The sequence below is a fragment of the Lactuca serriola genome, chromosome 2 (assembly GCF_051521515.1).
Source record: "Lactuca serriola cultivar US96UC23 chromosome 2, Lser_US96UC23_V15, whole genome shotgun sequence".
NCBI classification, from domain to species: Eukaryota; Viridiplantae; Streptophyta; class Magnoliopsida; order Asterales; family Asteraceae; genus Lactuca; species Lactuca serriola.
Window position 1 is genome coordinate 219877759 of NC_136409.1, and position 11828 is coordinate 219889586.

Here is an 11828-nt window from a genome sequence, read left to right on the forward strand (position 1 = left end):
TGATCTCCTTTGAAAGAATCCACATGAATAAATATTGCAAATATATAACAATTGCAAACAACAAAATAACTCATCTTTTGAGTTGGTGGATACCGTTTGAAATTCAGTCACTTTACTTTCCAGGTTGTGGTCATGACTCATGCATATGCAAATCGTTCTGCCGTTCTGGAGTAAGACACATGACAAACAGATTAAAAGTCTATTATGTCTCTTGGAAACCATTTCTAATGCAAAACACATTACCAACTTTCTATGGAACACTCCCATTTGTGAGAACAATTATCATTCGTGAAAAGATCTCACTAGTCCATGCGGTCATCAATGGGTTATAAAGTTTTATTTACTGATCATTCATTATACGGTTTTGCTGATATTGGAAGCATTCATATGAACAAAGTACTCCAATTTACTTTAGCAGATGTGAGTCAAGCTCTCACATACAAGTAAAGAAAACACGGTTTTAAAGATCTGGGCTTCCACCCAAAAAGGTTTTTGTTGTATCAAATGCTAATGCTGTGGACACAATTTATTCAATAACTCATCCATGAGTAGGTGGATACTGTTTGACACGTCTCCCTCAATTCTCTAGATCGGTGAAACGGGAATGACAATAGTGAGAAGGTAAGCAGCAATAATTCGTATTTATGATTAAAGAGAATATGGGACAGTGTTTTAAAATTCGATCAGGATTCAGGAACAAGATGGAGGAAACGAAAGAAACAACACCAAGAAGCAATCAATTCAGAGGCAATACCTTTTACATATGCAATTCGATTAGGAGCATAAACGAAGAACAAGCCACAATGTAGAAGGAAGCGATGGTGAGGCAGGAAGAAGACGGAGCCGGCGCTGGGCGGAGGTGGGAGGAGCCGACGCCTGGAATAGATGACGAGGAAGGAGACGGCCGTCGTTTGTGATACACGAAGGGTATAATTGTGGAATTGACCCAGTCCGCATCTCTTTCCCAGGCATAATTGACCGAGTCAACGATTTTTCACATTTATCAAACGACCGGACCGGGGTCAGAGGACCAGCTGTCTTGTTTTTTGTACACGAGTCAAAATTGGAAGCACAACGTAATAAGAAAATTAAAGTCGAGGGTCCTATCCTATCCAAGATGCTCCTTACAAGAAAATTAAGTTGGGATTCATATGTTTTTCTTTAAAACCTACACTTTTAAACGTAAATATAATGCTCCAAGAATACATGGCTTATCTCAAACATTCAACTTTTCATTTATGTATGAAGCAAACACAACGCCTTAAAAAGTAAAGTATGTGAACTCTATCCAAATTTGAATTATGTATGTACTTAATTGAGTGAGTTTATGAACATTTGCTGTCCTAAATTAATGTTTTTTGGTTTCTTTATGCCTTCTATAATTTTGTATGTATATATAGTGTTGAAAAGTCAAAATAAGCATACAACATTAACTAATCACTAAATACCCCCCATTCTCCAATTCAGAGTCTTGGATAACCCTCAAATTCCACAAAGACTTAAAATCCCAGGCAACTTGAATGAAAGACTTCATCAAATAGTATTGTTTACTGCACATAGAACTGGAATTTCAACTTTATGCACAAGTTGCAAGAAGACTAGATGTAATCAAGGACCTACCCACCATATTTAATTTCAAGAAAGAGACAACCCAAGTCTTCCCTTCATATGCACCATTGGATCACAAAACAGATAAGAGCTTGTTGAATTACTTGGAAATAGCTAGGTAAGTGTTTGTTGAATTCACTCAGAAGATTGCTTTAGATTAGATTAGACATCTAAAAACCTTAATAATATGATTTACGTATGACTGAGGTATCATATTATCATAGAATCATTTAATTAAAGTTAGGGATATTTTGGTAATTCTCTATGTACCGCCAAAAATTAATTATCTCTAAGTTCAAACGTCAATAAAGACAATAATAGCTATCGAAGGTGTCGGATAGCAACTCCAAACATATACTTTTTATACTAGAATTGAGTATATATACTTGAGCATGTTCAAATGTTTATAGCAGATTAAAGAGGATGAGTAATTCAAAGGTGCTTCTCTTCTTCTCCCTTTTCTTTTTCTTCATCTTTGTTGCTTCTTCCTCTTCTTTCAATGCCACTACTCACAAATGCTCTCCTCAACAGACCCTTGATTTGCTTCTCTTTAAACAAAACCTTTCCTCCATCAATTTCTCATTCGGTTACCCCCCATATTATTCCCCATGCCAAGATTGGCTTGGTTCTGATTATTATTATCCAATCATGATGAACTGGAACAAGAATACAGATTGTTGCAATTGGAATGGTGTCACTTGTAACCACTTCACGGGTGATGTTATAAGCATTGACTTGAGTTGTGGAATGCTACAAGGTACCCTCCACCCTAACACCACCCTCTTTCGCCTTCCTCATCTACAAACACTCAACCTTGCTTACAATGATCTTACTGATTCCCAACTTCCACATGACTTTTCTAATAGTCTCACACATCTCAACATCTCTCGATGTAGGTTTACAGGTGAAATCTCTTCGGAAATCTCATTTCCACCTAATTTGGTCTCTCTTGATCTCTCTGGGAATAATGGATTGCAAATGCAACCTTATGTTTTGAAGAGTATGCTGCGAAATTCTACTCATTTGAGAGAGCTCTTGATTTCCGAACTTAATATTTTAGGTTGGGTTTTACCCACTTATCTTGATCTCAGTTCTTCTCTAAAATCACTTGATCTTAGCTACACTGGTTTGCAAGGGAAGTTACCTGATAACATCTTGAATCTTCAATATTTAGAGAAACTTCACTTGAGAGGCAATTCGTTTGTCACTGGTCCAATACCCAAAGTCAACATGAGCATTAACGTCCCTCTCAAGTGGTTACATCTCTCCTTCACCAACTTGTCAGGAGAGATACCTGACTCGATTGGTCATCTCAAATCTTTGAACCACTTGGGTCTCTCTTCATGTGGTTTAGTGGGGTCCCTTCCTAAATCTCTTGTTAACCTTAAGAATCTTACTACTCTTAATATAGAAGGTAACATGCTTAAAGGAACGTTGCCTTCTTTATTGTTTACTCTTCCATTGCTAGAAAACCTTTATCTTGGTAATAACATGTTTACTGGAGGATTGGCATCAGAGTTGTTCAACTGTCGATCATTAAAGAGATTATCCCTTGACAACAATCAGTTGGAAGGGGAGATTAATGGAGGCTCCACATCACCATCAATTATCCAACTCGTCAACCTCACTCACCTTGGCCTTTCATCAAATAATTTCACAGGTTTGTGGGAGCTTGAAGTATTGCTATCAAGCCTACCAAACCTTCAATTACTTATGCTATCTGATAGTGGCTTATCTGTTGTCTCCGACAATTCTTCCAGCTATGTCAACCCTGAATTCTCCTTCTTAGGTTTGGCATCTTGCAGATTAAATTTGTTTCCAGAGTCCTTCCGAGCCATGAAAAATCTTTCATTTTTAGATTTATCAAATAATAGCATACATGGCCACATTCCTCATTGGGCAGGGGAGATCGGAGGCGATTTGTTGGATTATTTGGATCTCTCATATAACTCCATAACAGGCTTGCCACAATTTCAACAAGATGGAATAAATTATCTGTATCTGCAGTCCAACCAGATTCAAGGACCATTCCCTCCATCAATTTGCAACCTGATAAATCTAATTTCTCTGGATATATCCAATAATAGCTTTAGTGGTGAGATTCCACAATGCTTGGGAGATATCAGCTTCTCTCTAGAGTATTTGAATCTCAAGTCCAATCTGATTCAAGGATTCTTCCCTCCATTAATTTGCAACCTCAGCGCTCTAACATTTCTGGATATGTCTGATAATAATTTTGGTGGAGTGATTCCACAATGCTTGGGAAATGTCATCTCCTCTCTTTTGATGGTAGATATGGGGAACAATCATTTCCATGGCACTATTCCAAATGTGTATGAAGAGTGTGGACAATTAGAGGGGCTTATTTTCAATGGAAATCAATTACAAGGAGAAATCCCACGTTCCTTGTCCAAATGCCAATACTTGAAGGTTTTAGATCTGGGGAACAACCAATTAAATGACACATTCCCCGAATGGTTAGGCGATCTCCCAATGCTGCAAGTTCTTGCCCTTAAATCAAACAAGTTACATGGTCTCATTGAAACCCCATCTACAATTAAAAGTGCATTTCCAAGCATGAGAGTTCTGGACTTATCTCATAATGAATTTGCAGGCCATCTTCCACGAGAGTATTTACGAAATTTCAATGCCATGAAGAACACGGTAATGAATAGCACAAAACCAAAATCTTTTCCAGTGGGTGGAAATTATTACTCCGTCAGTGTGGTGAAAGGCTTGGAGCAAGCGATTCCACAAATTTTGGTTGATTATGTAATTTTGGATCTATCGAACAATAAATTTGATGGGGAGATTCCGAGCGTAATCGGTTACCTTACTTCACTTAAGGTGCTTGACCTATCCCACAACAGCCTCACGGGTCGAATTCCATATGTTTTAGGGAATCTCTCGGAGATTGAATACTTAGATCTATCTTGGAACAAACTCAACAGAGAGATCCCTAGAAGCCTTGCAGAATTGAAATTTCTTAGATTCTTAAACCTCTCGCAAAACCATCTTATGGGACGTATTCCATCAGGAACACAATTCGGTACATTTACCAATTCATTTGGAGGGAATCCAGAACTCTGTGGTCTTCCGTTACCCAAAAAGTGTGGGCATCCAAATGAATAAAAAATTATCTTGTGATTGGTATCTAGTTTACGTGTTTTTCTATTTCTTGAGAATGCACCAAATGGTTTACTTGTTTTATGTATCCAATTTTCTATATATAGGCAACGAAACCCATCGGAGCACATAGAACTTTTATATTATGCAGTTATTGATTTGTAAGTGCCAAGATCATGGTGTATATGAAGTTTGTTTGGTTTTATGTTGAATTTACAATTAGGATTATATTTCTTAGAGATGTATTAAAGGTTTTATACATTAAGTGATAATAATAGTACTTATAGGATTTGATTCAAAGCGCCTATGGCCTAGCGTATTAGGACTTTTGGTAAGGCGCCCCTCAGCCAATTGGCACAAAATTTTAGATTAAAAAGTGCGTTATACAACTTGTGAAACATCAAGACCTCTAGTGATCATTAAGTCATAGTTCAGTGTGATGTAATTGAGCATAAAATAAGTTGTAAGACTTATTACATCCATTTGATATCATTTGGAAGAGTTATCAGTTATGGAAAGTTTGGGAGCATTTGGAACAAAGTATATTGCCTTAATGATTGAAAGAAGCAGATTGTGGGCTTACTACTGCTCGTGTACTTCCCACCACTGCTTGTGTACTAATTAGTCAAAGATTTCATGTTTTTTCTATAACTCATGCTTGGCTGATCTGTTTGACTTCAAACCAATTACATTGTTCTTCTAATGATCTCCCTAGTTATTTAAGTTAAGAGATGTGTTGTTGAGCTGAGTTTATTAAGAACTTAATGGAAGGCTTTAGTGATAAGTATAACTATCTATATAGGTGGACATTGAACAAATAACCATGGCCGATCCTAGGGATTTAAATATCCTCAAATGCACTGGACGAGCGAGAAAAAATGGTCTTTATCGTTATTATAAATTTTTTATTTTTATATAAATATACATACATATATAATATAATAAAAAAATTGGGTCCCAAAAAAAATTAGGTCCTATACAGTTGTCCACTTTGCCCCTCCCTCAACCCCATGCACATAACCAAACCATTATTGAGTTGAATTGTTAGTTCCACATGGTAATAAAGAGTACATATCCTTTAATAATATTATTACATTATCTATATTAAAATAATACTAGTATTTGTTATTAAGTTCTAATTAGTTTTGTGCTAGTGAAAATTTTCAACCGATTCCTGTGTTAGAAAAATATTCTAACACAGAGAAATGGTGTTGATTTTTTCATATGAGAAATGGAAATGATTTGTGTAATTTGTGTTAGTGAAAATAATCTATTTTTAATTATTTTTATTATATTAATTATATACCGGCGATCTGACTCCGCCACTGCCCCCTAAAATGTTGTGATCGCATTTGCTGCCGCTTCCCCCCTGTCTTTCGCCTCTCACACCCTGTTCCCGAGTTTCATTTAAAAGAAAAAAAGAAAAGAAGATAAATATGGAGAGAAAAGAAAGGAAAGGAAAAGAAAATAAAGCGTATTTTTCTATTTCCGAGTTCAAAGGAAAGGAAAATTTATTTTTCTTTGTGTTCCTGAGTTGGAAGGAAAAGAAATGAAAACTAAAAGTGGACAATTATACTCTTGTCAGAGAAGCAACGATTTTTTTCCTGTGATGTTGTACGTGAATATAGGGGGTAGTTTGGTAATCATAGGGATTTTTTTATGAGTGATTCTCTTCTCTCCAAATCTCTTCGATTTGGGAGGAAGATTAGGAGAGAAAAGAATATTGTGATTTCCTTTCCTTTCTTACTAAATCACTTCAAAAAATAAACTCACGAACACTTTTGACTCATTCTTTCTCTCAAATTCTCTTCTTTCTCTCCGCTTCACCCATTAATTTCGACTCGGGAACAGAGCGTCACTCAGGGTTTGTTGCCTTCAGTATGTTCCCTTAATTAACGTCAATTTCTGGTTGATTTTCTCCCAAATGCGTGACTAAATCCTTGAAATTATATTTCTTATCTTGTTATGTTCGCTTTGACTTGTGTCAAACGTTCCTTTTCCTATGGTCAAATATAAGAATCTTTGAATCAATTTTGAAATTGTGTTTCTCCAACTAGTGTTGGTTCCTCGGTAGATCAATCGATCTCACCTGAGCCACGACTCAACCTTAGAAAATTGACAGATTAAACCTGTAAGTTTATATCCACGCAGTGTGAACTTTGTTATTGAACATATTGTGATTCGGTGTCAATAGGTTTGACTTCAAAAGATCAAAAATTGTAACTTCAATTTAGTTTGATCTTACCTTGTGCTTCACATTTCAGTTCCTACCAGGTTACTTCAGTTCTTGGCCTAAACCATCATCATCACTTTATGGGCATACATTATGTGTTACTTGCTTGTCTATTCTTGATCATGGAAGACAATTTATAAGCATGTTTAAGACCAATTATGTTGCACATGTTTTTGACTCTGTACTTCCCATGTCCATGTCCTGCTTAAGAAGTTCTGATTTTGTGCCATCATTGTATTATGTATATATGTCATGCCACTTCAATCAACATGATGCATATACATTTTATTTTTCTTGTTCATAAGTTTATACTTTCTTGGACCAAGACCATTGCTACAAAGTAATATCATTCATTCACATGCACCATTGAATCAGAAAACAGATGAGAACTTTTTGCAGAAACCCTGTAGGTACCTTCTCCTCCAAATCTGAAACATTTTTGGCCCTAAAAAAATATAAAAAATTGTTTTTATACCTTATTAAATGTGTGCCTCTACATTTGAACTATGCATCACTTTTTTTCATGTTACCTGTGTGCATGGCTGTGTGCATTTATGCATGCTCTTCTGATATATAGGAAGTTGTGCATTTTTTAAAGTTTAGTATTGATTAAGTAATAATGATGTGATTTTGTTCAGTCAAGTAGGAGTTGAAAATTTTACACAATTAGATAACATAACTTATTTGAAGGCCTACCACATGCCAAATGCTAAATGCCAAATAGCCAAAATATGTTCAATCTATCATCTCTCTCCCTTTTATTATCTATAGATTTTGCTCCAGATTTTCCTCTCCATCTAGTCTCTTCATAATTTTTGTCCACATTTCGAATCCAAATATAGTTCAAAACATGCTATAAACTGATGACCTAGAAACCCATTAAGCCTCAAATCAAACAACTTAGGGGATCAAGTAAGCTATTAAAACATCTCAAAACTAAAATTAAAAAACATATTAGGAGAAATAAAGAACTAAAAATGGTAATCAAGGAGTGCTACTCCTATGGAGTTGCGAACAAATAAAAGAAAAAACAGAGGTATAATTTTACAATTCATAAATAACTTGTATAGCCCAATTCGATCGGCCATTCAGAATTAAATGTACTTGTGGCTTGTGCAGATCGGTTCGCCGGAAAAGTTTATACGAATGTATAACTAAAGATCTCACCTATAAAAATAAAAACTTAGGGAAACCTAAAATCAACATGAAAGTATTATTATATATATGTAAAGACTTAATTCCTAATTAACTTCTTCTGGAAGAAGTTTCATCAACTGATCTTTTGATTGATAAGTTAATTAGGAGTTGGAGATTTTTCACAATTAGAGAGAATTATAAATATTGAGGACCCCATTCAGAAGACCTGAACAACTCATACCTTATGTTTAGAAAATGAATTAGACTACAAACTATTGGATGTTGACTAGACCTTAAGCTCTCTAATTAACAACTCCAAGCAAATAATTGTAGTATAAGTTTATATATATATATATATATATATATATATATATATATATATATATATATATATATATATATATGTGGGTATGTGTAAAAGTTTATAACAAATTAAAGAGGATGAGTAATTCAACGATGCTTCTCTTCTTTTCCTTTTTCTTTTTCCTCGTCTCTATTTCTTCTTCCTATTCTTTCAATGACACTCACAAATGCTCTCCTCAACAAGCCCTTGATTTACTTCTCTTTAAACAAAACCTTTCACCCATCAAATTTTCATACGATTATACCCAATGTGAATATTGGCTTGGTTCTGATTACTATCCAATTATGATGAACTGGAACAAGAATACAGACTGTTGTAAGTGGAATGGTGTGACTTGCAACCACTTCACGGGTGATGTTATTGGTATCGACCTAAGTTGTGGTATGCTACGAGGTGCCATCCACCCTAACTCCACCCTCTTTCGCCTTCCTCATCTACAAACACTCAACCTTGCTTACAATGATCTTACTGATTCTCAACTTCCAAATGACTTTTCTAATAGTTTCACACATCTCAACATCTCTGGATGTAGGTTAGCCGGCCAAATTTCTAGGGAAATCTTAGTTCTTCCTAGATTGGTTTCTCTTGATGTCTCTTATAATTATAGATTGCAAATGCAACCTTACGTTTTGATGAGTCTGCTGCGAAATTCTACTCATTTGAGAGAGCTCTTGATTCCCGGAGTTCAGATACATTGTGTTTTACCTACTTATCTTAATATCTCCTCTTCTCTACGATCACTCCATCTTAGCTATACTGGTTTGAAAGGGAAACTATCTAATAACATATTTAATCTTCGATATTTAGAAGAACTTGAATTGTCTGGCAATTACTTAATTGGTCCATTGCCCAAAGTTAACACGAGCACTAACATCCCTCTCAAGTGTTTAGATCTCTCCTTCAACAACTTCTCAGGAGAAACACTCGACTCGATTGTCCATCTCACCTCCTTGAACTACTTGGATCTGTCTTCTTGTGGTTTGGTGGGGTCCCTTCCCAAACCCCTAGTTAACTTTAGGCACCTTAAAACTTTTGATCTATCACTTAACATGTTTAGTGGAGGCTTACCATCAGATTTCTTCGGTTGTCGATCAATAAAGATATTATCCCCTGAGAGCAATCAATCTGATGGAGAGATTAATCAAGGCTCCACCACAGCATCATGTGTCCAATTCATTAACCTCACACGCCTTGACCTTTCATGGAATAATTTCACAGGTGTATGGGATTTCGATGCATTGTTATCAAACCTACCAAACCTTCAATCACTTGATCTCTCTTATAGTGGCTTATCTGTTGTCTCCAACAATTCCTTCAGCTATGCCAACGCTGATTTTCTGAGCTTAGGTTTGGCATCTTGCAAGTTAAATATGTTTCCGGAGTCTTTACAAGCCATGAATAATCTTACATTTTTAGATCTATCAAATAACGATATACATGGCCCCATTCCTGATTGGGCGGGGGAGATAGGAGCAAATAGGCTGTACTACTTGAATCTCTCACATAACTCAATATCAGGCTTGCCACAATTTCAATGGGATGTAATGGAAGATTTGTATTTGCAATCCAACCAGATCCAAGGAGCATTCCCTCCATCAATTTGCAACATGAGAAATCTATATGATTTGGATATACACAACAATAGCTTTAGTGGAGTGATTCCACAATGCTTGGGAAACATCAACTCTTCTCTAGAGTATTTGAATGTAAAGTCCAACCAGATTGAAGGACCATTCCCTTCATCAATTTGCAACCTGAGACATCTATATTTTCTGGATATGTCGAATAATAGTTTTGATGGAGTGATCCCACAATGCTTGGGAAATATTATCCCCTCTCTTTCGATGGTAGATATTGGGAACAATCATTTTCATGGCAGCATCCCTGATGTGTACAAGGATTGTGAACAATTAGAGGGACTGAATTTGAATGGAAATCGATTACAGGGAAAGGTCCCAAGTTCCTTGTCCAATTGTCAATCCTTGATTGTACTAGATTTGGGAAACAACCGGTTAAATGGCAAATTCCCTGGATGGTTAGGCGATCTTCCAAAGCTGCAGGTTCTCATCCTCAAAGCAAACAAGTTGCATGGTGTCATTGAAACCTCTTCTACAAATAGAAGTGTATTTCTAAGTATGAGAGTCCTCGATTTATCTCATAATAGGTTTGTAGGCCATCTCCCACGAAAGTATTTGCAAAATTTTAGTGCCATGAAGAACGTGGTAAAGAATAGCACTAAACCAAAATATTTATCTGCATATGGAAAATATTACTCTGTCACTACCACGGTGAAAGGCGTGGAACAAGAGTTTCCACAAATTTTGGTTGACTATGTAATTGTTGATCTATCAAACAACAAATTTGAAGGGGAGATCCCGGGAGTCATTGGTTCTCTTTCTTCACTCATAGTGCTTGACCTATCCCACAACCGTCTCATAGGTCAGATTCCATCTGTTTTAGAAAATCTTTCACAGATTGAATCCTTGGACCTATCTTGGAACCAACTCACAGGAGAGATCCCCCAAAGCTTTGCAGACTTGTATTTTCTTGGATTCTTAAATCTCTCTGAAAACCATCTTAAGGGACGTATACCAGAAGGAACACAACTTAGTACATTTGAGGCTTCATTCGGTGGGAATCCTGAACTGTGTGGTCTTCCGTTAGCCAAAAAGTGTGTGCATCCACTTGAAACACAACTTGAAGCTGATGAAGATATGGAGAGCGGATTTACATGGAGAGTGGTGATGATGGGGTACGGGTGTGGGACCACACTTGGATTAGTCATGGGTTATGTCATGTTGTCTACCGGACGACCAAAATGGTTCAATGCGATTGTTGATGCAGGAGAGCACATGATCCACACAAGGAAAAACACGAGAAGATTTGTATATATTGGAAAATGAACTTGGCTTTTGAACAATATGTATGTATTTTACATGTTTTTTCGTTTCTTTAAAATGTGCTTACTTGTGGGTGCACTTGGAACTTTTGGATTATGCAGCCGTTGATTTGTAGGTGTTTGAATTTTGGGTTTACTTTTTATTGTCCTTTTTCTTTCTATAATTTCTTTGTTCAAATTTTTTCCAACGCCATTAGTATTAAGGGAATCTTGGTTTGTGGATTTCTTGGAGCGTTAAGGTTGTAATCATATCTTAAAGGTGAATTGACTAGGTATATCGTATTATCATGTGAGGTGTTGATTTGGAAAATTAGTTGTAGTAACCATCGATCGTAATTAATTTGAAAGGGCGACAATCTTTGTGTGTGATTTAGAGATTTGGTGTTGTACAATCAGGCTCTATTTTGTTGCACTCTCCCAGTTACTTTTTGCTTATCAGTCGTCTTCTTATTTTGTTCAAC

General features: G+C 36.2%; 2 protein-coding genes across 3 annotated transcripts; both read left to right on the forward strand.

The window, feature by feature from the left end:
* Nucleotides 1-1997: 1997 nt before the first annotated feature.
* On the forward strand, nt 1998-4968 carry LOC145088601 (receptor-like protein 6). 2 transcript variants are annotated; one of them, XM_079026972.1, is made up of 2 exons: nt 2265-2365; nt 2505-4968. In XM_079026972.1, the coding sequence occupies exon 2, from the start codon at nt 2587-2589 to the stop codon at nt 4738-4740; it is 2154 nt and encodes a 717-aa protein (XP_078883098.1). In that variant the 5' UTR covers nt 2265-2365; nt 2505-2586; the 3' UTR covers nt 4741-4968. The 2 variants fall into 2 exon arrangements, with proteins under 2 accessions (XP_078883097.1, XP_078883098.1); XM_079026971.1 differs by having other exon boundaries at nt 1998-4968.
* A 3577-nt stretch (nt 4969-8545) lies between these two features.
* Nucleotides 8546-11384, forward strand: LOC145090810 (receptor-like protein Cf-9 homolog). The gene has a single exon (XM_079028880.1). It carries the CDS (start codon nt 8546-8548, stop codon nt 11369-11371), a length of 2826 nt encoding a protein of 941 aa, XP_078885006.1. The 3' UTR covers nt 11372-11384.
* Nucleotides 11385-11828: the final 444 nt, after the last annotated feature.

Excerpts from the sequence above, each read along its gene's own strand:
- LOC145088601 (XM_079026971.1), top strand. The coding sequence starts at position 2,032 with ATGAGTAATTCAAAGGTGCTTCTCTTCTTCTCCCTTTTCTTTTTCTTC.
- LOC145090810 (XM_079028880.1), top strand. The coding sequence starts at position 8,546 with ATGAGTAATTCAACGATGCTTCTCTTCTTTTCCTTTTTCTTTTTCCTC.